General features: G+C 41.4%; 1 protein-coding gene across 1 annotated transcript; it reads right to left on the minus strand.

The window, feature by feature from the left end:
• Window positions 1-11,454: 11,454 nt before the first annotated feature.
• Psmd7 (proteasome 26S subunit, non-ATPase 7) lies at window positions 11,455-20,185 on the minus strand. The gene is made up of 7 exons (XM_076838959.1): window positions 20,010-20,185; window positions 18,018-18,109; window positions 16,729-16,821; window positions 15,956-16,053; window positions 15,337-15,417; window positions 13,310-13,401; window positions 11,455-12,453 (listed from the first exon to the last, which is right to left on the minus strand). Exons 1-7 carry the CDS (start codon window positions 20,081-20,083, stop codon window positions 12,009-12,011), a joined length of 975 nt encoding a protein of 324 aa, XP_076695074.1. The 5' UTR covers window positions 20,084-20,185; the 3' UTR covers window positions 11,455-12,008.
• Between the last annotated feature and the right edge of the window lie 3,576 nt (window positions 20,186-23,761).

Here is a 23,761-nt window from a genome sequence, read left to right on the forward strand (position 1 = left end):
AACTAACTATATTCCCAACTTTAGTTTTCTTGTCTGAAACAGAAATAACTACTCTGATTACCCTTTGTGTTAAAAAAAATGTATTAGAAATCCAAAAAATGGGGTTATTTCAAAATGGCACAGTGAATTCACATTTGATCATCTTTTACAATAAAGACACACAGGACTGAAAAGACTGGTCCAAAAAGAAGGCAAATGGTTCCATGGGCCAGAAACAGAACCAAAGTGCAACACATTGAGCAAAGTGGAAGCTGTGACCTGCTATATCTGGAGCTTGGTGGTGGTGGTGGCTGAGAATTCCTTTCTGTGGGTGAAAGGATCTGAAGAAGCTCCAACATAGACAGGAGATGGGGACAACTGTCGCTGCTTCCACCCAGTTCCTGAAAGCAGGTCAGCCAGCAAACAAAGGCACACTGCCCCTGCTGTGCATCTGGGCTGTGGCTTTGAGAATGACAAGGCGGAAATTCACCAATCCAAACCCATCCTGAGCTGGGTCTGGGATATTGCCAGGTCACTTCACGCCAGGGCCCCATCTGCCTGCCGTTGGAAGATCAAGCTGTAGAGTGTGGATGGCCAGAAGGAAAGGAGGAGGCTGCAGCAAAACCCTTACCAGGAAGGAACAACTGCTTACAATTTTTGGTTCCCCATATGTTAGAGGAAAGCGGGCATGGGGTGTCCTTTACCTTCTGGTACTCTCTATAAGAGTTTTAGGTGGAAAGTGGGCCTTTTAACTGAGGCCCCCAATGTCATTGTATAGGGGTCTCTTCTTGTGAGTGACCAGTTACTCTAGAGATAGAATACTAAAGTTTAAATGTGTCCATGTGTTGGAAAATGTAATCCCCAAATTCTTATGTTCATAGTATTTGGAGTTGGGGCCTTTAGAAGGTGATTGGGATTAGATGAGGCTAAGAGGGTGGGGACTCCATGGTGGCAATGAGTGTCTTTATAAGGAGGGGAAGAGACCCAAGCTGGCAGGCTTGCTCTGTCTCACCATATGATGCCCTTTGCCATGTTATGAGGCAGCAGGAAGGGCCCCAACAGATGCTGGTGCCATGCATTTGAACTTCCAGGTCTCCAGAACCATGAGCCAAATAAACTTCTGTTCTTTTAGTTCTTTTTTATGTGTGCATGTGTGGTGGGATACGGGGATTATACTCAGGGCCACTCTACCACTAAGCTTTTACATCCCCAGCCCTTTTATTAATGCTTTATTTTGAAACAGGTTCTCAAGTTGCTGAGGCTGGCCTCAAACTTGCCATCCTCCTGCCTCAAGCTCCCAGGTTGCTGGGTGTAATCCCAAGCCCAACCAAACTTTTATTCTTCATAATGCTGATTTCCCAGTCTCAGAATTTTTTTAGTTTTGGGTTTTTGTTTGTTATATCAACAGAAAATGACAGCAAAGTGAAGAGGAGGAAATCTCTTAGCCAGAGTATACCTGTCTGTGGGCTTCCTGGGAACAAAGAGCAGAAGGGAACTCAGGCTGTTAGAGTCTAAGCCACTGGCTTTACCCTTCACCCCACTTTTCCACCCTGCAGTTTCCCCCCAGCCTGCTGCTTTGACTTGCTTAGGTCCCCAAGTCTGGAGCTCCACTTGACCTCTGGTCTGCTGCAGCCAGGAGGGGAAGGTTGCCAGGCTACTGGGTAGAGGAGGACCTGGTGCTCTGCCTTCCATATAGCAACTTGTAAGTATCCTAGTTTTCACTTCACCTCTCTGGTGTATTCCTGCTGCCCTGGAATACTGACTTTGCTCCTTTCTTGTCTTCATTTCTCTCTGCAGTGTCTTGGGCTAAAACTTTTGCTAGACAGTTACACTCCTCTACTTTGTTTCCACCTTTTCGAACATTGTTAAACATCCTTATCTATTAAGGAGTCCTTGACGAACTTTTTGCCCTTGTGGATTCAGCCTTCTCCACACCTGGGTATGTTGGTGTGTGCCTATAATCCCAGCTCCTTGGGATGCTCAGTGGGGAGAACCACTTGAGGCCAGAAGTTGAGGCCAGCCTGGGCAACAGGGCAAGGCATTGTCTCATTAAAATAACAACAACAACAACAACAATAATAATATAAAACTTTCTTTACTGTCCTTTTAGCTGGGCTGGAGAGGGAGAAGAAATGGCTAATCTTTAGTCTCATTAAACTTCTAAACTTTATTAGATCTGTCTGGGACAGGGACAGCAGGCAGCTGGCAACTGTGCTTAGAGGGCTTGAAGGCCTGACTTTTCTATGAGGTTGACTTTCAGCTGCTCTGTCTGCTATTCATTCCATCCTCTGGCAGGTCTGAGCTCTTCAGGGCTCTGTGGGTCTTACCAGAACCTTCCTAGGCTGAGCTCCCTTTGCCCAGCCATTCCTGCTTTATGTCCTCCAGAAGTGGTTGGAATTCTCTTGTCTATTTCTGAAATACTACCTCTCAGACTGGGTCAAATGGCTATAGCAAAATGGAAAGTCTTTTATATTCATTCACTGTCATTTTGATAGGGTCTTGAGGGGAAGAAAAGAGAAATACATGTCAGAATCAAGTTTTTATTAATTAGGACTAAGCCCGTTGCACCCCTGCTGTCTGAGAGCACTAACTAGGTTTGATTTGTTCAGGGTGGAGAAGGAGGTGTACTCTGAGGTGGGGGTGAGGGAACTGGGGAATGGGGATGGGATGGGTTTGCTCTGTTTTTTTTTTAATCTCCAAAGACATGGTGGCAACAGGTCATCCTGTTACATATAAGAGGGATGTTTTACTTAAGCATTTCCCACTAACTTTATTCTAATTCTGAGTTAATTAAGTGTTAAAATTTACAAAAGCTCAGTGTAGCCTATTGTTGATTACCCTGGTGAATACCCTAGCAAAAGTTTTGGCCCAAGACATTGCAGAGGGAATTGCAGACAAGAAATGAGCAAAGTCCTGCAGAACCCCGGGGGCTCAGTATTCTGGGGTAATTGCTGATTACCTTATGTTGTAGGTAGAATTCTTGGATAGCCCCCAGTGATCCCTTCTAGGTAGTCACAGCCTTGTCGTGTGACACCCCTCCCCCTTGAGGGTGGCTGGTCGAGCTCTTGTTTCTAACCAATAGAATGTAGCAAAGGTGATGGAGTGTCTCTATTTGTGTGTGTGTGTGTGTGTGTGTGTGTGTGTTACTAGAGACTAAACCTAGAACTTTGTGCATGCTAGGCAAGCACTGTGCCACTGAGCTACACATCCACCCCCAGGATGTCACTTCTGTGTCAAATTGTAAGGAATTGTGATCTATTTCTTGCCAGTGGACTCTCCTTATTGCCTTCTGGACTTATGAACTTTGATGAAGTAAACTGTCATGTCGGAGGGGCCCTCAGGGCAAGGGACTGAGGGCAGCTTCATGTCAACAGCCAGCAAATAACCTCACAAGTCCCTCAGTCCAACAGCTATGAGAACTTGAATCCTGCAGCAGCATGACCTTGGAACCAGGTCCTTCTCTCGCTGAGCCTTGAGACCCTCAATCCAGCAGATACCTCCATTGTAGCCTGCAAGCTACCCCAAGCAGAGGAGCCAGGTAAGTCATACCTGGACTCTTGACCCACAGAAACTGTAACATAACAAATGTGTGTGGTTTTAAGTCACTAAATATTTTTTGTAATTTTTTACATAGCAATAGGCAATTAATATGCTATCCTGGGTCAGATCAGATATCCTTAGATTAGTGTCTTCCATTTCCTGATTCCTGAATATGACCAGGATTTTTAATAAATGAAAGAACTATGGCATGGTGATTATCAGTAGATGAGAAAAATCACACTAACCAGAAGTACAACAGAAAGGTAACAGCCTTCCCCTCCTCCCTTTTCTTGGGGAAAGAGAATACTGGGAAGTGGGTGTCACTTCAGGCCCAGCTCCTGCCCCTGTCCCAACCCCCACCTGGCACCCTTCCCTGGGGTTGGGCCCAGCTTGCAACTGCTGCTCCCTGCCTTGGATGTCCTTAGTGCTTGTCTGGGCCTCCAGCCAAACCCAGTTGGCAAGAGTCACGTCCAGTCTCTCAAGGACAATTTTGGGGCTATTTCCTGTGTAATTACGGGGTGAGCTGCAGGGTAGACAGTGCTATTACAGCAGTAAATTAGCCTGAAGGATGCCTTTGCTGCCCCAGACTCCCACTGAGGGTGGCTTAGGGGCACAGCTCCTGCCTCAGTAGTTGCCTCCCTGTGGGTGTCCGGGCCTTGGTGTGCCATGAGTATAGAAGCATTGCTTCTTCCAGGAGAGAATTCATCTCAACCCTGAACTCACAGATTTCATAGTCATGGTGGTTTGCCAATTGCCTGTAATTGGTTCACACTGATTAAAATATGGGATGGGTTCTGCCTGTAATCTCCAAAAGGAGTACATACCCCTTGGCATCAGCTATAGGAAGCTGCTGGATCAATATAATGTGGCAGGAGAATATGGGAAGGTGGGGGGTGAAGATGGAAGGGTCTCTTGAACATTGAGTCTTAGGGAAATCTTCTCTGAAGAGGTGTTTCAGCCTCAAGACCTGAAAGACATGATGGAGCTTAAGGAAAGTGTAGAGGAAGAACATCCAGGTTGGGACCATCAGGTGAAGTTGTCCCAGTGGGAATGAGATTGGTGTGTCCTAGGAGTGGGCAGGGGCTGGTGTGATGAGAGTGGCAGGTTAGGGGGGTCCAGTTCCCATGGGAACCCAGGGGCCCTGGTGAACAGCTTAGCTTTTAACTGAGAACAGTGGGGAGCCCCTGGAGGCCCACGCACAGGAGCCAGGGGCGTTGTGACTCAGCTGAACAAGATCAGCCCAAAGGCAGGTGCAGTGTGGATGTTCTGGAGCTGGAGGGAAGCAGGTGGGCAGAGAGGCAATTCTGCTGTCATCCAAGAGAGGCCGTGGCTTTGGGTCAGGCTTCGCCTTTGATTTGGGGTGGAAAATGAGCAGACGCGTGCTGCCTTTTGGAAGTGGGACTGATGTGATTTTCCCCCATGGATTGGAAATAGGGCATGAGGGACAGACGAAAATCAAGGATGACTTCTGTATTTTCATCTTTTGAGAAACGATGACTATGACAGTTCCACTTACTGTGATGAAAAAGTTGGGGAATGGGGGGTGGTCTGAAGAGAACAAAGCTGAATTCCTCTCCTTCTATATAAACAAGGTGCAGGAAGCTTCATGAAGGTCTTAGCTTGGATGGGCAAAGAGAACATGAGGATTCACTGGCTGAAGGGGTGGTCTGCACAGTTCCACAAGGTAGAAAGCAAAGAGAGGACCGTCACAGAAAGTCAGCTGCAGAGGCTGTGCTGATGCCACATGAGCCACTTGGTCAAACAGAACCCTTGAGACTCAGTATGTGGGGGCAGCAGGAAGGTAAGGGTGACATTAGGGACTAAAAATGGGCAGAACAGTTAAAAGTCTGTATGCAGAGGAGCTGGGTACCATGTCCTTCCTGATTCTTAGACCCTATACACTCACCATTCTCCCAGCTACAACAGAAAAGAAGTGGATTCAGGCTCAAGGCTTGGAGACCCACAGGGCAGCAGCAGGCTTGGGCAGGTGCATGAAAAAATCTAGAGGTGACAATGTACAGCTAATCAATATGTATGGATGAGAATAGATTTGGGACCTTGAACAGGGAAGGACTACTGAAATACGATTCACAAAGTACTAGGAAAATTGATAGGTGTGTCTTCATCAAAGTAAGAATCTTTGTCCCCCAAAGGTTCCTGCAGATAACAGATGTGACCAAAACAGGTGCCACACAAAACTGAAACAGTATTTGAAGTATTTCTGTAAATCAACAAGAAAAGAAACCCAATAGAGAAAAAATGGGCAAATGATATAAGTAGCATTTCATAGGAGGGGAATTAAACATGACCTGGGTGAGGAAGTCCTATCAAGATAACATGGAATACTATTGTATTCATAAGATTTATAGAAGTTGGAAAGGTAATTGTGCAGCGTTAGGCCATTGAGTTCAACACTGATGGTAGAAACAATAGTCCTTTCATAGTGTATAAGTGTGTAGGCTCTGCTCCAAGCCCCTTACAGCTAATACTTTAATTCTCCAGACAACACTATGAAGTAAGTAGTTTCATTATTCCCATTTTACTGATGAGGAAACTGAGATAGAGAGTTGCCTTAATAGCTAGAAAAGTTGTATGTCTTGGATTTAGAGATGGCAATCTGACTCCAAGGTTCATGATCTAATTCATTGAATTCTACTATTGGGAAAAGTCACTCTCAGGAACTATAAGCAATAATATAAATTACCTCAGTTTCTCTGCAGTTCACCTTGGCAGTATGAGTGACATCACATACACCTATATTTTATGTTCCAGCAAACTCCTGGCACAGACCGGGGGCAGTGGTGCACACCTGTAATCCCAGTGACTTGGGAGGTTGAGGCAAGAGAATGATAAGTTTGATGCTAGCCCCAGCAACTTAGCAAGCTCCTCTCTTAAAAAATAAAAAGAGCTCGAGATGTAGCTCAGTGGTAGAGCACCCCTGGCTTCAATCCCCAGTACTGGAAAAGAAAAGAAATAAAAAGAAACTTGCTCAGGTCCTATTGAGGACATGTGTTGACTTTGTGTTGGTGAAGAGCAGGAGGCATCCCAGGGTCTATCTGAGGGGAGCAGATGAATCATTTCTGGGGACGTTTACAATGGACTATCGTATCTTATTTAGTGTAGACTAAAATATGTTGGGTTAATTATGGCTCTGAAATCTCAATGGCTGAACACAAGTAGGTTTTATTTCATGCTTATATCAAGTCTAAGGCAAGGCAAATGTATATCTCTTGGACATCTCTGCTCCTTAAGGGAACTCAGCAATCAAGCTGCACCCATCTCATCATGTCCCTCCTGTCAGTAAGGCAGGGGGACAGAGGCTAGACAGGCTGTTCACCTCTCTCAGCCTGCTCATATATTTTCACTGTCTAGAACTAATCTTGGGGGCTTCTCAAACAGCAAAATGGGCAGCAAGTGTAGTTTACCAAATGTTCAGGAAAGAGGAATTTGAAGGGAAACACATAGAACTGTCTCTCCTCTGATCAGTCAAAAGCTACAAACTGAATAGCTGTATCCATGCAGCAATGAAGACAGATTTTTTGGGGGGAGGGGTGCTGTGGATTGAACTCAGGGCTCTATCAGTTATACCCCAGCCAAAGGCAGATCTGAGTGTTTATGCACTGAGGGTAAGAAGTAGGGATAAAGCTGGAATTGAAAATGAGGAGAGGGACACGAGGCGGACCAAGGATCCTTCTTGATTATTTTGGTGAAAAGAGCAGCCCATCACACTAACACCAAGCAGATGTGGTAGCACGTACACACAGGGTGGGCAAGGTGCTAAGCCGCAGAAACTGCAGAAAAGGAATTACATCTATTACATTCTGCGGAGGGTAATAGATGTGGATGTAGGAGCCTAGGTTTGGAGTTTTTGAGGTGGGGAAGGGCTGCTTAAATATGACCCAGGAGCATTAACCATAAGGCAAAAATGTGATAGATTTCTCTTTATCAAAATAAGTGGATAAAGTCCTTCAGCCAGAACTGCCATCTTCTAGTAATTCACCAAAATAATGAAGAGAGAGGGAAAGAGGTACCTGCTCTGTATTCTCTAGACTTCTGGAAAATATGAAGTTATTCCTTTGGTCACATACATGTGAATCTACCAAAAAAAAAAGGTGACGATGTAGACATCGAGGGAATAGGCACGGTCGAAAAAGGTGTGCCCCACAGATGTCATCTAGGCAAGACTGGAAGAGTCTACAGTATGACCCAGCATGTTGTTGGTATTGGAAATAAACAGGGGCAAGATTCTTTTTTTATTTTTTATCTTTTGGTACCAGAGATTGAACCCAGGGGAGCTTAATCACTGGGCCACATCCCCAGCCTTTTAAAAATATTTTATTTAGAGACAGGATCTCAGTGAGTTGCTTAGGGCCTCACTAAATTGCTGAGGCTGGCTTTGAACTTGCCATCCTCTTGCCTCAACCTCCACTGCGATTGTAGGTGTGTGCTACTGCACCCGACAGGGTAAGATTCTTGTCAAGAGAACATTGAGCATACCAAGCACTCAAAGAGCCAAGATCATGTCTAAAATTCAAGAAGCAAAATGATCAGGAAAAGAAATAAGCCAAAGGAAAAAACGTGCCTGGGTTCACCAGCACATAGCCAGCCTGCTCTACCTAGAGCGGCACTCTGTGACAACAAATAGGAAGGAGCCCTATTTGGGCTTCTGTCACCTTTGTTATGTGAGTTCACGGTAAAATAGGTGGAAAACAAAACAAACCCCAAATCTTTGGTTGTATATTAAAAAAAAAAAAAATCTGGGGGCTGGGGATGTGGCTCAAGTGGTAGCGCGCTCGCCTGGCATGCCTGCGGCCCAGGTTCGATCCTCAGCACCACATACAAACAAAGATGTTGTGTCCGCCGATAACTAAAAAAATAAATATTAAAAAATTAAAAAAAAATCTGAATGGCAGAGAAAACCTTGTATATTCATCCTCAAAGCAGAAGTGTGAGTAGAGTACAGCAAGGGTGGAATTTTTTTCACCTGTACACTCTCCAGATACCTTTACAATCTTGCCTGGATGGTTGCAGCCCAAAGAAATGGCAAGAAGTGCCCTGGGGGGCGGCATGGGGGAAGGTCCCCAATTCTAAACTGAACTGGGAATCTAGTATTTCTCTTGCAAAGAGGGAGGTTGTCAATGGCGCCATCTAGTGTCAAAGAACAGACTGCCTCCAAAGACGAAAGATTAGAAATCTTTTGGGACCTGGAAACATCTTTACTTCTATAGCTGCTTCTTCCTTTCTGTTTTCTTATTTTCTTTCCACACTTTTCTTCCCTGCTTTCTGAGTTAATTTTATCTAGTCCTCCAATAAAAGTAGTTATTAATTTTTTAGAAGATCTCAACTTTCTATTGCTCCCAGGCAAAAATGCATAATGTCAAGAGTTGAATTGGCACATGAATGTGCAAATCAGTACTTGTCTATATTATCTATAATATTTGGAATGAAATTCCTTAGGATAATTGTAGAATTTTTCTGCTGTGGATCACATGAATTATTTCTTCTTCTTTTTTTTTCCTTCCCAACATGTCCCATATTCTTCCCATTTCCTGAGACAGGATAGATGAACTCATTTTATTAGTGTATTGTAATTCAACAACCCTAATTTACTCTCAAGCTTTGTAGATATTTTTGTAGAAGAAAATGGCTGCTCATAACTTCCTGTGAACATCCTGAGGCCCAGTGTTATAATTTATTTGAAGTGAAATAATTGTATCTGGTTGTAAAGCGTGTTCCAGAAATTGGAGTAGAATCTGAATCTCTAAATCCTGCTGGAAAGATTTGCTTTGAGAAGATTTTGCTTAGCACATTGAAAAATAATATGTAAGTCACTCAATGATGACTTAACTTTTGTCCCTTTAGTGATTGATGACCTGAGCCAAATTAAAGAATGTTAAACTGGACCAAACTCTTGTTCCACTTCTGATAGTTTTCATTTTTTCATTAAGGGTAACCTATAAGCTCAGGAATATATCAGATATTTTGAAACAGAAAATGAACTCCCTGTAAGGTGTGATAGAAACAGGACTCTTAGTCACTCTGAAGATGTTGGAAAGTGGAGGTGAAGCTAGTGTGCAGTATGGAGAGGAGAGCCATCCTTGGGATCTGACTTCTTCCAGGGTACTTTTTCAAAGTTCTCAAAAATAACTGAGAAATCTCATTTTGAGACAGAGACTGCACAAACAGAAGGTTCCATTTTAGGTGTGGGTCATGGGTTTTGCAGTTAAGTCAGCTGCCTTTTGTAGAAGGAGGACTTCATCAATAGCCTACTAGGCTCATCCTTTTATACACAATGAGAGCACTTTGGCTTAAGTGCCTAGTGGCTTTACTGGCTACAAAATATTTTCTTTAGAACTAAAGATCCTGTTCGGAAAAATATCAATTTTGCCCAAATGTGGGCCAGACTTTTAAATATTAACAAGACCTGGGAATTCTCATATTCTTACGTACTCAAAATATTCCAGTTATCAAACTGTGACAAGCTTTAAGGCTTGTGGTATTGTGCTGTATCACTGGACCGTGATAAAGCTTTTTCCTCCAAATTACACTATTAAAGGCACATCTGAATCCTGTGGCCTCAGTTCAGGTGTGCACTAACCACCTTACCGTTACTTACAGGACCCACTCCTTAGGTGACTTTCCACATTCCCTTGCCTCATCTCAGATCCATGGCCTCCTGGTTCTTCTCCCCATACCTGCCTCACTCATTCCCTGAAAGCCAATGATTCAGTTTCCCTTTTTTATGTCAGTATGTTCTAAACATGGCAACCAAATCTCAGAAGCTTCTTCAACATTCCCTTGATTTTTGGATCCGTCTGATGTTTTTAACATGTATTTCACATTTCTTTTATTCAGTTAGCTGTCAATCAACATGAAGTCTGACTGCTAAGAGTCAGTCCCTTTCATTTTTCCTTATTTAAGAATCTTAACCTCAGTGACTTCTGCTGTGGGCTGCTTCTATATTTATATTTATTAATGTAGAATAAAAGCTGAGCTTTACATAGCAACTCCCAGCAGATGACTAGCTCTTTGGTAGGTCTAAGACTAAAAATTGATGCTTCATCACTTTGAGGCAAATAACTTCATGAACTGGTTTGAGACTCATTTGACTTTTTATTATTTTATGGTATTTTAAAGGTTTATTTATTTATTTATTTTTTCTGGAGATTTAACTCAAAGGCTCTGTACCACTCAGCCACATCCCCAGGCCTAAGTTGCTAAGGCTAGCTTTGAACTTGTGATTCTCCTATCTCAGCCTCCAGAGCAGCTGGGATTATACATGTGCACCACTATACTTAGCTTATTTTAAAGTTTTGAACATTGATAATCCACATGGTGAAGTTGAGAAATTTTAAGGAGGTTCTAACAGCTCAAGAAAGGAAATTAATGATCAAGATGACTGCTGTGTGTCAAATGATTGTTACCTTGATTAATTGGTTTCACTGGAGCCCTGTGACGCACTCTGGGGAAACTGTTCCATTCTTAGTAACATCCCAGTTAACCTTGAGCCTGATATACTTCAGACCTGTTGCTGTTGCAAATCAATGTGTTTCTGTGGAGCAACTGTTCTAGGGTCCTGAATCTATTACTTCACAGGTGAAGAATCTGAGGTACAACCTAGAACCTGGGACTTAATCTTGAGACAGGGTTTAAGTTGCTTAGGGCATTGAGGTTGCCTTGAACTTGTGATCCTCCTGTTTCAGGCTCCCCAGCTGCTGGGATTATAGGTGTACACACTGTGCCTGCAGAACTGGGACTTGGGGACAGTTCTCCCTCTAGCAGTCTGCCTGCTTTATTTTTATTTCAAGGACTGAGACCCTTTCTTTCATAAAAGATATGTCTAAAAAAATTCAAGGCGGTTTTAATTAAACATCATCTTGCTTCTGAAGACAGTGCACCTTTACTCCCAAAGCCAAAAACCACTAGAACACAGACTTAAAAACCAAGCCATTTAATTGTGTCTTTGAAGGTAAACAATACATGAAGCTGGACCTCAAGCCCTGATAATGCCAGAGCTGCAGGTCCAAAATGTGGTGTGGTTCTCAAGAGTTCAGAAGTGTCAGAACTCAAGGTTTACAAGCCAGAGAATGTACAGGATCCACACATTCCGTTTAGCAATTTTGCCAATTATCAGAAAGAGATCCCCCCCCCCAAGAATCTCTCAAGAGGGGAAAATTCAACTCCTGTTTATAAAGAATGAAGAGTACCAAAAATGTTTATGTTGTTATTTGTCTCTTCACTTTTCTCACAATCTGAAGCCTGAGCTATCATAATCCCCAACGCACAGCAGCTGAGGCTGCAGTCTGAGTTGGAGATCAGTCCCTCTGTCATTTACATCACATAATGCCACAGCAAGAATGATCGGAGGCAGAGAGCTCTCATCAGGACAGCCTTTTAACAAGCACTGAAAGTGAAAAAGAACCCTCTAGTGGCACATTGATTTAGTTTATACGATTTTAATTTACAAATTAAAAAAAAAGCTACATGTTTTACTTTTTCTCCTTTTTCTCTTCTTTCTTCACATCACTCTTTTCCTTATCTTTATCTTTCTCTTTGTCATCTTTCCTATCCTTTTTGCTCTCTTCTTTTTCCTGCCCTTCTTTTTTCTCTGCATCCCGGTTGGCAATCTTGTTGTTAATGAGGTTGTGCAGGGCAACTACGGAGCGGATCAGTGAGGCCAAGTACACCACCACCATCTGGTCGTTAGTCTTCAGGTAAAAGGCCTTGACAAACTCCTGCAGGCTGACGTCAGGCAGCAGGTTGAAGACGTCCTGCAGCTGGTAGATGATCTGGTGGTTGATGGGCAGCTTGCCTGTGGCTACTTTTTCCAGATAGCTCCTGATATCCAGAAGCTTGGAGTTCAGTCCCTTCAAACCATGGACTTGATTTGTGATTCGCTGGGAAAGAGTGCCCACTGTAGTGTCTTTGATGTCTCTGTAAAACCATCACAAGGAAGGAAAAAGCATAAGGATATCTTATTACTATGTAGGTTTTCACATTCTAAGAAAACACCCAGATTTGTAGGGAAGGGCAAGCTTCAAAGGAAAAAAAAATTTCTTCCCATTTGATAGAGTTGGATATAAAGAACCTAGATTCTGTTTTCATTTGAGGGCCCATATTTTATCTTTCTTATCATAGGACCTTTTTCAAAAGATGCCTGTAACAGCTAAAATGAAACCATTTTTACTTAAATAATTAAAAAAAAAAAAAAAGATTGTTTAGGCCAACAGTTCAGATCTGCCAATAACTTTCTGGATAACCTTCTTATTAAGGAGCTCACCACCTCAACTTACCTGTTCCTATGAAGGATAGAATTTTCTCTACCTGCACTTCTAGAATGTGAAGCTTCAATCAGTAATTGTAATTTTCAGAATTAGAAGGCTGACAAAAAGTATGACCCTTTTCAAATAAGGATTATATAGATGAGAGGATTAAAAAACAAACAATAAAAACAATCCAAGATAAAGATACTCTGTAGAAACTGGACTGTTAACTGGAAAGGACATCAAGTACAGAACAGACCTGCGTTTACTTCACACACCTGCTCCTATTACAGGCTTACATTTTAACTCAAGATACTTTAGAGATGATCTGGTTCAAGCACCTCAATTTATGGGCAAAAACCCAAAGGCCTCAAAAGGGATGGTGATTTGTTCAAAACTAAAGAATTGCTAATGGACAGCCAGGACCAGAACCAGAACCTGGGTCTCAAAACTCCTTCTAAGTCTCTTCTTCACACCCTGCATCATCCTGGGCAGCTAATGATTCTGATGCTATAGGAAGACCTCACCGTAACAAGTGTTCGACCCCAACTTCCTCAGCTTCTTCTGCTCCAATTTCACTGGTTACATGCTCAAATGTTTTCGAAGTTGGAGTTCCATCCTAGCAGAAGAGGCATAGCAGTTGTTATTCACCTCCAGCAAGCAAACTGGCATGCTTTCCTTTTCACACCTTGAGTCTTCTCTTAGATCATTTCATGTGCATTTACCAAGCTGTCCACAGCAAGAGTGGGTCAGGTTTACTTTGAAAGCTTAGCCTCAAAGCTAAAATTACCATGGTGGCACATTCAGTGATGAGGTCTGTTGGGGCATCATGGCTAGGTTATTTGTTGTAGTGGCCACTGAATTGTTTTCTGAGGAAAATCTTTTTTGTTTGTTTTTAAGAAAAATTCCTGATAATTCCCTCAATCCCACACTGGAGATGAAGGCTCATGGAAGTCTCAGGTTGATTTTGAATGGATATTGTTCTTTCTAGAATGGACAAAATACAGAGTACTTGAGGTAAGCTCATACCGGAAAATATGAATTTTAGCCACAGCACCAGAAATAATGCAATCAGAATAAATGGTTTTCTGGTGGTCTTAATGAAAGGATCCAGGGGGGATGTGGTTCACTGGATCATCTAGTGACTAACTGATGAGATTCAAGGGATACTTTTCTTAGACCTACCACAACAAAGGGGTATACATCTCATGTAAGGGCTAAGAAAATTCTGTAGCCAGAATGCTTGGCTTCAAAATCTGGCCTGCCATGCATAAAATAAGGGAGTTGCAGGATCTTGGGCAAGTCACTTAAAATATGTGCTATAAACATTAGCTGTTGTTACTTTTCTGGTCTCACCTTCTCATATGACCCTTAAGTGCCTTTTGTCCTCTATTAAGCAACATCTGCACTGTTATGCATACGTGTGTGTGTGCGCACGCAGGCAGCCTCAATTCCTTTTCTAAAGAAGCAGTGTTAAAAATTAACTAAAATCAACTGGATGAATATCAGGGATGAAAGCATTATTGCAACCAGGCAGTAACTTTGGATCTAAACTCCCTGGGATTATACAAAAAGAGAAGGATAGGGCTTAGTGCAAGTAACATTTACATATTCTTTTCCAAATTTTGAGGATAAGGATAAATATTACATATCTAAATCCAAAAGCAGTCTTTAATCCATTTCTCAAACTCTTGGCTTTCGAAAGTTAAGACTGAGCTTTTTGGCAGATACCCTAAATACAAATATTTTGTGCTCATAACATATTTTTACATCAAGTCCTACCCTAGAATTTAAGTTGTTTTCTAGGAAAAAAAAAAAAAAAAAAAGAGGGAAAAACTACATTCTGGCAACTATGCACTTTTATATCAATGCAATTCAGATGTCAATGATCACAGAGGTGTGTCTTGGCAGCTCTGAATTATTCCATTTGGAAACCCATGATTTAGTCTATAGGAACTGGGAATCCTCAGGGAGAAGAAAACACCAGCACAGAGGAAGCTCAACAGTAGATACTCAACAGAGATTAGGACCAAGCTCCCTAGATCCCATATTTCCTTTGCTGTGAATATTTCTGAGTAATCTTTTGACTATTCTGAGCCTCCATTTCATTTTTGAAAATAATTTTAAGTTTCCTTGGTCCTCTCTATTTCTAAAATTTGGTGATTCAAAAACTCAAGGGGAGACGGGTGTGGTGGTAGGAGACAGGATGATTGTGAGTTCAAAGCCATCCTCAGCAATTTAGCAAGGCACTAAGGAACTCAGTGAGACCCTGTCTCTAATAAAATACAAAACAGAGCTAGGGATGTGGCTCAGTGATCGAGTGCCCCTGAGTTCAATCTCTGGTAGCCAAAAACAAAAATTAAAGCAAAACAAAAACAACATCAACAAAAAAAAAAACTCAAGGGGAAAAAAATCCTAAGAGCAAACTGTTAGCAGAAATCAACTATCTTCTTTTTGTTAAAAAGATTTGACTTGAAAATGGAAAAGAAAAAATATTTTATCACTCAAATGAGATGCCAGTTTCATTTCCTGAGTTCACAGCAAGATGACTTACATCATGAACTTCTTCCACTGAAATATATGCTTCTGTGGGTAGCCCCAGGTCCTTTGGCTTCACATCAATAATGACCAATACCTGGCAAAGAAACACAGCTTAGCCATCTACATTACATTTCACAAAAGGGATAATTTCAGCCATTCTTGTGATGGTTACTAAAGCTATTTCATTCATTCAATCAGAAATGAGACAAAATTTTAAGCAAAAATGAATTTATATTTCAAATTATTCCATTGTTTGCTCACTCTGTATTTCCCTCCATGAAAAAGCTGAGGTCATAGAATGTGGTTGTTGAGCACAAGGAAATCAGAGTTAAGATGGCAAAAATTTCAATCCCCATCTCAGAATATATTATGCACTGAAAACCTCTGTGTTCTTGTTTATAAAGAGAATATACAGTTACCTAAAGTATTGTCAGTCACATACCAGGTACTTAGCAGGCATGTGTTTACTAAATCCATAAGGCTACAGAATACTGCACAGAATGATAACAATCAACACAACAAACTACAGAGAAAGTGCAGTGAACTGATTCACTACCCAAATCTATCTTCAGATGCTCCTGAATTGGCTGGCAAAGAATATCATTCGAGAGTTTTAAAAAGAGAACACTTACTGAGTTAGGGCAGTATCTTTTCATGAGTTCATTGATGGCGATGTCATTCTTATGTAGTTTAGGGCCTGTGTGGTACCATCCAACTATTCTTTCTCTGGCTGGGAAGAAAAAACTAGGTTTTAGTTGTTTAATCACCATCTATACAACTTGCTTAAGAGTTATGTCCTTTACCTTTTTGAAATTCCAGACATCTATTTTAAACCTTGAAATTAGACTTATGAAATCTAAAACTCAAAAACAGAATTTTCAAAAAATAGGCAGTGTGTGACCTAGAGATATCCACATCCTCGACTAGTTTACGAGACCAGTCATTCATGAAACAACTAGAGAACAATTCTAAGGCAATATATAAGCAGATGCAAGTTCATGTCACATATGTAGTAACTGCAGAGTTGTGGGAATAAAAATTTCCAAAGCAATGTGGCTGCTATGATGAAATAACATGAAAGTGACACATGTGAGAGAGGCATTTATGCTGGCTGGTGGTGTCAAATCCCCTGGGGGCAGGGGATGTGATAGCCCTCGATTTTCTGATGAAATCTGAGGACTATCCCCCAACCTCCTACTCAATCCTAGTGCACAACCTGGCCATAAATCACTATTGTGGTTTTTCATTACTCTACTTCAACTTCTTTGCTCTACTATCACCAATCTTACTTAAGTTTAGCTAAGTGAAAGGGCCCTTGACATTAAACAAATAGATTAAGAAAATATACATATACACGCATACATAAGTCAACATCATGCCATAACACCTTCTTAGAAACACTTACCATTAACCTTCTTAAACATTCCATACATGTTTTCCAAATAATCATGATCTAAGAACCAGACAGAATCATCTTTGTCATCTTCATCAAAGGGGACTAGACAGAAAAAAATTAAGATTTAATTTAGGTGCTAGATAGGAATCCAGAATACAAGTCACAAGTGAATCAGACTGGATTATTTTTACGTGTTTGATTTGTCCAAAACAGCATTAAATTTTATTTTATTTAGTCACCCTCAGTAAAAAAAAATCTAGATTTTTTCAGCTATCTTCAAAAAACTGTTAAGACCTGGCAATTACTGGGTAAAGCCTATAAAAAGGACACATACTCTTCAGTTTACTAAAAGGCCCATCCTTTCCCAGTATTTCTCATTTGGCAAACTGCCTCACTGGCTGGTTCTTTTAGACACTAGAGTTAGTAACTTCTAGTCCAGAGGTCATACCAGTATTTGTTGTTGTTTCTTTGATCATAAAAAAGCACATGTAGTACTGGGCATGGTGGCACAGAGCTATAACCTCAGCTACTTGGGAGGGTGGGGCAGGAAGATTGTAAATTCAAGGGCAGACTGAGCAACTTAGCAAGATCCTTTCTCAAAATAAAAATAAAGGGGCAAGGGATGTACTTTAGTGGTAGTGTGCTTGCCTTGCATGTGTGTGAGGCCCTATGTTCAATTCCCAGTACTGCAAACAAACAAACAAAACAACAACAACAAAAACAATAATATATGGAACATAAAAGTAAAGTTCTTGTAAGAATTCACGGTGAAGTAAAAGGTTAAAGGTCTCTGTATCTCCTCTTGCTCTACCCATGGCCAGGGTTAAAAAGTTTTGTACAGGGCTGACAGACTACACGGCCTGTTCTAATAGAATACAGCTACATTTGTTTGTTTACACATACTCTGTAGATACTTTTTTTTAAAATTTTTTTTTTCAGAGAGAGAGAATTTTAATATTTATTTTTTAGTTATGGGTGGACACAGCATCATTGTTTGTATGTGGTGCTGAGGATCGAACCCGGGCCGCACACATGCCAGGCGAGTGCGCTACCGCTTGAGCCACATCCCCAGCCCCCTCTGTAGATACTTTTGAACTTCAACAGAAAGAAGAGTAGTTAAAATGAAGATCATAAAGCTTGCAAGTTAAAATATTTAGTGGTCTGGCCTAAAGTGTAGCCTTTGTTCTAGTTCAGCATAATGAAATAGAATCTCAGGGCTGTAATGTAATAAGTATTTATTTTGAAAAGTAAATCGACATTTTAATGATGCTCAGAAAAATTTAAACTTTATCTTTTACCTGCAAAACTGTTGGACACATCAAGTACTTTCTTTTGCCATGACCCCAAAAGCACACCAACAACGCGCTTCTGGTTTCCAACCTTGCCGATTCTAAATGAGAAAACAGGTGGTCAGTCTGCACAGACATACAGTTATAGGACCCCAATAGTTATGATAGTTAATGGCAAATATCAACAGTTCAGATACAATTTGGTTTACTTCATAATTATTCTCCCTAAACAAATGTAATAACATTAGGTTAGTATGCAATACTAAATATAAGGAGTAATTCGTAAACTTTTGAGCTTTTACTTACCATCAACTGCAGTAATTCATGCTTGGAAAAATTTAAACTTTATTTTTTTCTTTACAATTCTCCTATGCTCCTCTGAACTTTCCTCATCTTCTCTATCCTGAACTATCTTCAGGAATAAAAATGCTAAAGTAGTACCGGGTATTGTGGCCTGGGTTCTACATTGCAAATTTTCTAGAATGTTCCCCCATGCCTACAAGCCCCAGTAGATTTACTTTATTCTTTGTAAAGAATAGGTGCTTATAAAGTGATTTCCAACCAACGGCTTGAGTGTGCTACTTGTGGCCTCTCTGACTGGTGTAGTGGGGAGAAGTCATAAGTGAGTTGGTGACTAATTACAATGAGAAGAGGACTGAATGAGTTAGATTTTACTTTAGAATCTCTAAATCCATTTCAAACCTCCTCAGTGATTTTCTAAGAAGCTACAAGTGTATCACTCTTCAAGAATTCTTTAACCATTAGTAAATGTTAAGACACAATACAACTCAACACTAAAGAAAGAAGCCTATAAAATGAATTACATTTCATAAACAGTTGCTAGTTTCACATTGCTTTAACTGCAGTATTTTTCTTAACATACAGTTTGGTAAACCTGTCAGTAATAAGTTTGGATCAAAGTTAAGGATTCTGTATTCCTGGTGGCTCTTATACTTTTTAAAGCTGTAAACACTTCAGTGTGTTTCCACACTTCAAGGGAAACTTCCACTGGCTTTCTTTGGGTCTACAAAAATCCATTAAAAAACAACAAAAAACTTTACATATATTATTTGGCACAGCAACTAGCAGCATCTGCCTGAACTATGCTCTTAACCAAGTGTCTCATGGGAATAAAACAGTAATTACTGTACAGTAGAAAAGTCCACATATCCTGTTAGGCTGAGGCTTCAAGCAATGGAACTGAAGTGGGTTTTGTAAACCTCATCAAGTCCTGAGTTCGTGTTTGGTTCCATTAGTCGTACAAAGCAGGAAAATGGGCACACAGTAACCAAGACTTTACAGCAGATGCTCTCAACTGAGTCTTTCCATTGCTAATTAATTATCTTGTAAAATTTCTAAACGTGTGCAACAGGTCTAGCAGGATAGACAGCTCTAAAAAAGCAAAGGTGGCAGGCACTGGGAGCTTACCAAGTGATCTGTGGGATGTTTTCTCACCTTATTTATTAATGCTCCATCTCTAACTGATCTCGTTGTTCAAAGAGAAACTGCCACCTCGTCTACATTTTAAGATAGCATCAAACCAAATTCCCACCTAGAAAATTTCAGGGGTTATCACCACCGCCCAACCAGGATGCTATTCCGGATGCGAGAACAGAATTCCGGTGGCAGCTCTCAGCGGCTCAGAAGAGCGGGGCTGAAGCGCTTCCTAGGACACCAGGTCTTTTTGTTGAAAAGGGATGGGCGAGGTGACGGATAGGCACGAGCCTGGAGGCAGGGGGTCAGTGCCAACCGAAGCCTGCCCTTTCCTCCATACTCTAGCACCATCCAGCTTTCGTTGAAAGGAACAGGCAGCCCGGGCCCCCGAGTGGCGGCGGGGACGCGGAGCCGGGTCACTCTGGCTTCATGAACCGAGGCTGGTCTGCGGCCGTCTCACCTGCGTCCCTAGCCTGGCCGCGGCCGCCGCGCTGTCCCCAGCGTGCCGGTGACTCAGCAGCCCCAGCTCTGCCGGCCCCGCTAGGCCGCCCCGGGCCGTCCACTCACCGGTTGAAATGATCCACCACACTAAGTAGCACCAGGGGGTGGACCACCACCTTCTGCACTGCCAGCTCCGGCATCGTGACACACCCCGCACGCCAGGCTCGGCGCCCTAAGATCCGCAAATACCGGCAGCGGCAAAAACACCCGCGGATCCGCCAGGCCCAGCTCCTCCTCTTCCGGTTCGGCAGTCACCGCGCAGTCTTCTTCCGCTCCCGGAGTGCTTCGCGCAGATTGCCCGCACTGTCGCTAGGGCCGCCATGTTGAAGAAGGGAAAGGGCCGGAGAAGGGCGGAGCTGTCCTGACTTCCGCGGCTGGCGCTTCTCCGGACTTCAAACCTAAAGGGACGCTGGAGATTAGACTGGGTTTGGGGAACCAATGATAGAATGACTTTAATGTAGTCAGGGTTTTTAATGTGTCTGCAATTCGGCTTTCTGTTCAGGTTTTCCACTCTATCTACAAGAAAGCTATAGCTGGACATACTCATAATTAGAAACTTAGTGTTTAATGAGAAGTATATAGTCATGTTAAGGGAAAGAGAACCGTGAATTATCGAATCTATTTCTATAATTTGTCAGTCCTAATACAGGTTTTTAAACATTTAATCCTTTGAACTAATGTTTCTGGAACTTTGATTATGCTTATAAATCACTGATAGGTTTTGTTAAAATACAGTTTCTGATACTGTAGGGACAGGTTGGGACCTGAAGTTCTGTGTGCCTAACAAGCATTCAGGTGAAGCCTATGCTGTGTTAATAAGGCTTGTAACAACCTTAGGAAGTAGGTATTTTGTTGTTTTACAAATGAAAGATACTGCTCCCATGGTGTGCTTTCACTGACCACTTTGTTTAAAATTCTATTTTTTGCCCAGTAGCATATGCTTATAATCCCAGCTACCTGTGAGACTGAGGCAGGAAGATTAAGGTCAGCCTGGGCAATTTCGTGAGATTCTGTCTCTAAATAAATAAAAAGGGCCGGGGATGTAGTGCAGTGGTGGACGGTTTTCAATCCCCAGTACTTAAAGAAAAAAAAAAAAAATCTTTCTCCCACTACCTATCTCTGCTTTAGTTCTCTATGGAGTATTTACCAGTTTTAAGCAGATGGTGAAGTTTACCTATTCTCTCCTTTTCAGAAGATAAACTCTTGTGCAGTTCACTTTTGTATTTTCAGTGTGTTGAAAAGTGCCTAGCACATGGGAGGCATTCAGCAATTATTACATGAATGAATGATTAATTATGCAACTGATATGGAAAAAAAATGAAGACTCAGAAATCAGAAAGGACCTTTCCAGGATTCTATAGCTGGTTAGGATCAAGCCAGGTTTCTGTGATCCCGGTTCTTATGCTCCTGATTACACTACTCTGAGGCAGAAGAATAGCATCTGTTTCATCAAGATGCTGAATTTCAAACTTTAGCAATTGTATCTTATTTTACCTTATGTTCACATTGCAAGTGTAGATTAAACAAGTTCTTTAGAGACTTCTTGAGAATCTCTAATCCTGATTCACTTGAAACAGTGTGACTTTGAATTTAAAATTCATTCAAGTTACAGGTGACCACTGTGGAAAATGGAGAATATTCAGATACAAATAAAACCACCTAAAATCTTTCCACCTAGAGAAAAACCCATTATTGACCATGGTCCAAACTGCTAAACCTCTTCTTCCAGGAATTTGGGTGTTAGCTTCCTAATTGATTTTCCAGCTTCCAGTTTGATCCAGTCCCATCTGCGTTGCCCTCTCTGCAGCTGGACTTGTTTAAGAAACCCTTTAATGGATAATTTCAAGCCTTCAATAGTAGAGAGAATAGAATAATGAACCCCACAACCCCGCCTCACTTTCCTCACCCGAGCCCCCAGTTCCTCTCCTCAGAGCTGGTCACTGGTTTCCAGTTTCTGGTGAATCCTTCAGGAATTAAAAAAAAAATATATATGTTCCTTTCAGCAACTTTGCACATTGAAATGGAATTAGTTAAAATTCTGAACAATGCAAATTTTGTTGATCATGTATCACCAAGATTTTTTGTTTTAAAACAGCAATTCTAGGTCTATATCATGGATAGATGCATAGAATGGTTTGGATTTCTTTAAAACAGGCTCTCTCCATCTGCTCAGGGGCCCAGCTATAACATCACAACCCTGCAGCCTTGGTAAACCTGGAATGGGCAAAAGCTGTCTCAAAGGTGTGTCTAGAATAATTTTTCCTCTGTCATATAACTCTTTTCCACTCTAAATTTGGTATTCTTCTATAAGGAGTGTCTCTCAAGTTTTTCTTAGTATTCATTTAACAAATATGTATCAGTTACTAACTGTGCCAATGTTTTAAGCACTAGTTACACAGAAGTACACAAAGTTCTTTGAACTTGTGGTCTTGTGGAGGGTGATAGACTGTAAACAAATAATAAATATAAGTCCCATATTATATCCTATATATGGTAGCAGGAGCTATGCCAGTTCAAGTCAGAGCTGCTTGCCATGATCTGCTGTGGTGGCTCCTGACTCTGAGGTCTGGTATGTGACTTTTTTTTTTTTTCTGACCACTAAGATTAATTAGAAAGTGTGATGCTGATAGAGGATTCAGAAATATTCCTACTTTTCTGATTTCTGTCTTGAAATGCTTATTCTTAGAACCCTGAGCCATCATCAGACAGAGAGGTCTGTCTACTTGGCAGGAGAGACCACATTGAAAAGAGGAGGAATGTCTGGGGCTGGTTCCCAGCTGTTCCAGCCACTTCAACAGAGATGGTAAAAATGTGAGTGAAAAAGTTCTGTGGATGTTCCAGCCCTAGGAGATGCCACACGGAGCAGAAGACCTGTCTAGCTGAATTTGGCCCGGAGTGTAGGATTCTGTGAAATAATAAATCAATGTTGCCATTTCATGTCATTACATTTGGGTGGTTTTTGATGTAGCAGTAGGTGACAGAAGCACCGGGCAATTTTTGAAATCTCCGTGAACCTAAGTTTTTTGTCAATACATTATCTGCCACTCAAGGCTTTTCATAGAGTAGCTGCTCAATAAATGCTACGTCTGGCATTTTCTCAGTGTGCTTTGCTTCTTCCACTTTCTTATTTGAGGATTATTTAGGTCTGTCACGGAACATTACTCAGCTCAAGTGCTATACTCTGAAGTTGAAGAGATTCCTAAAGTAGGCAGATTTTGGAAGCTCACTAGAGCATGGAGAAACTGGAGCAGCCATCTGGCAAAGGATAAACTCTTGACGCCTCTGGCATCTTTCCCTAAAAGTTTGCTTTCTTTTACCTCCTTCTAGGAAGATAGGCAACAGAAAATAGCATGGGCTGTAAGTTAGATACAGATTTGAATTTTGCCTTTCCTATTTACTGGCTATGTTATTGTAAATAGTTGACTCATTTTTCTAAGCCTCAATTTCCTCCTTTGTAAAACAGGGATGATAACAGTGACTGACTCACAGGTGTGGGAGCCAAGATGGTGAGATGACTACTGTCCTGAGCAGAGGTACATGTCAGACAGTACAGGCTGATTATCCCTAATCTGAAAATCTGAAATCCAGAATGCTCTAAAATCCAAAACTTTTCAAGTGCTGATGTGATGCCTCAAGTAGAAAATACCACACTATGAAACTTCATTTTAGGCATAAAATTATTTAAAATATCATATAAAATTACTTTTAGGCTCTGTGTATGAGGTATATGTGAAACATAAATGAATTTCTTTTTTTTATATATATATTTTTTAGTTGTTGATAGGCCTTTATTTTATTTATTTGCATGTGGTGCTGAG

This window comes from Callospermophilus lateralis, chromosome 18, assembly GCF_048772815.1.
Source record: "Callospermophilus lateralis isolate mCalLat2 chromosome 18, mCalLat2.hap1, whole genome shotgun sequence".
NCBI classification, from domain to species: domain Eukaryota; kingdom Metazoa; phylum Chordata; class Mammalia; order Rodentia; family Sciuridae; genus Callospermophilus; species Callospermophilus lateralis.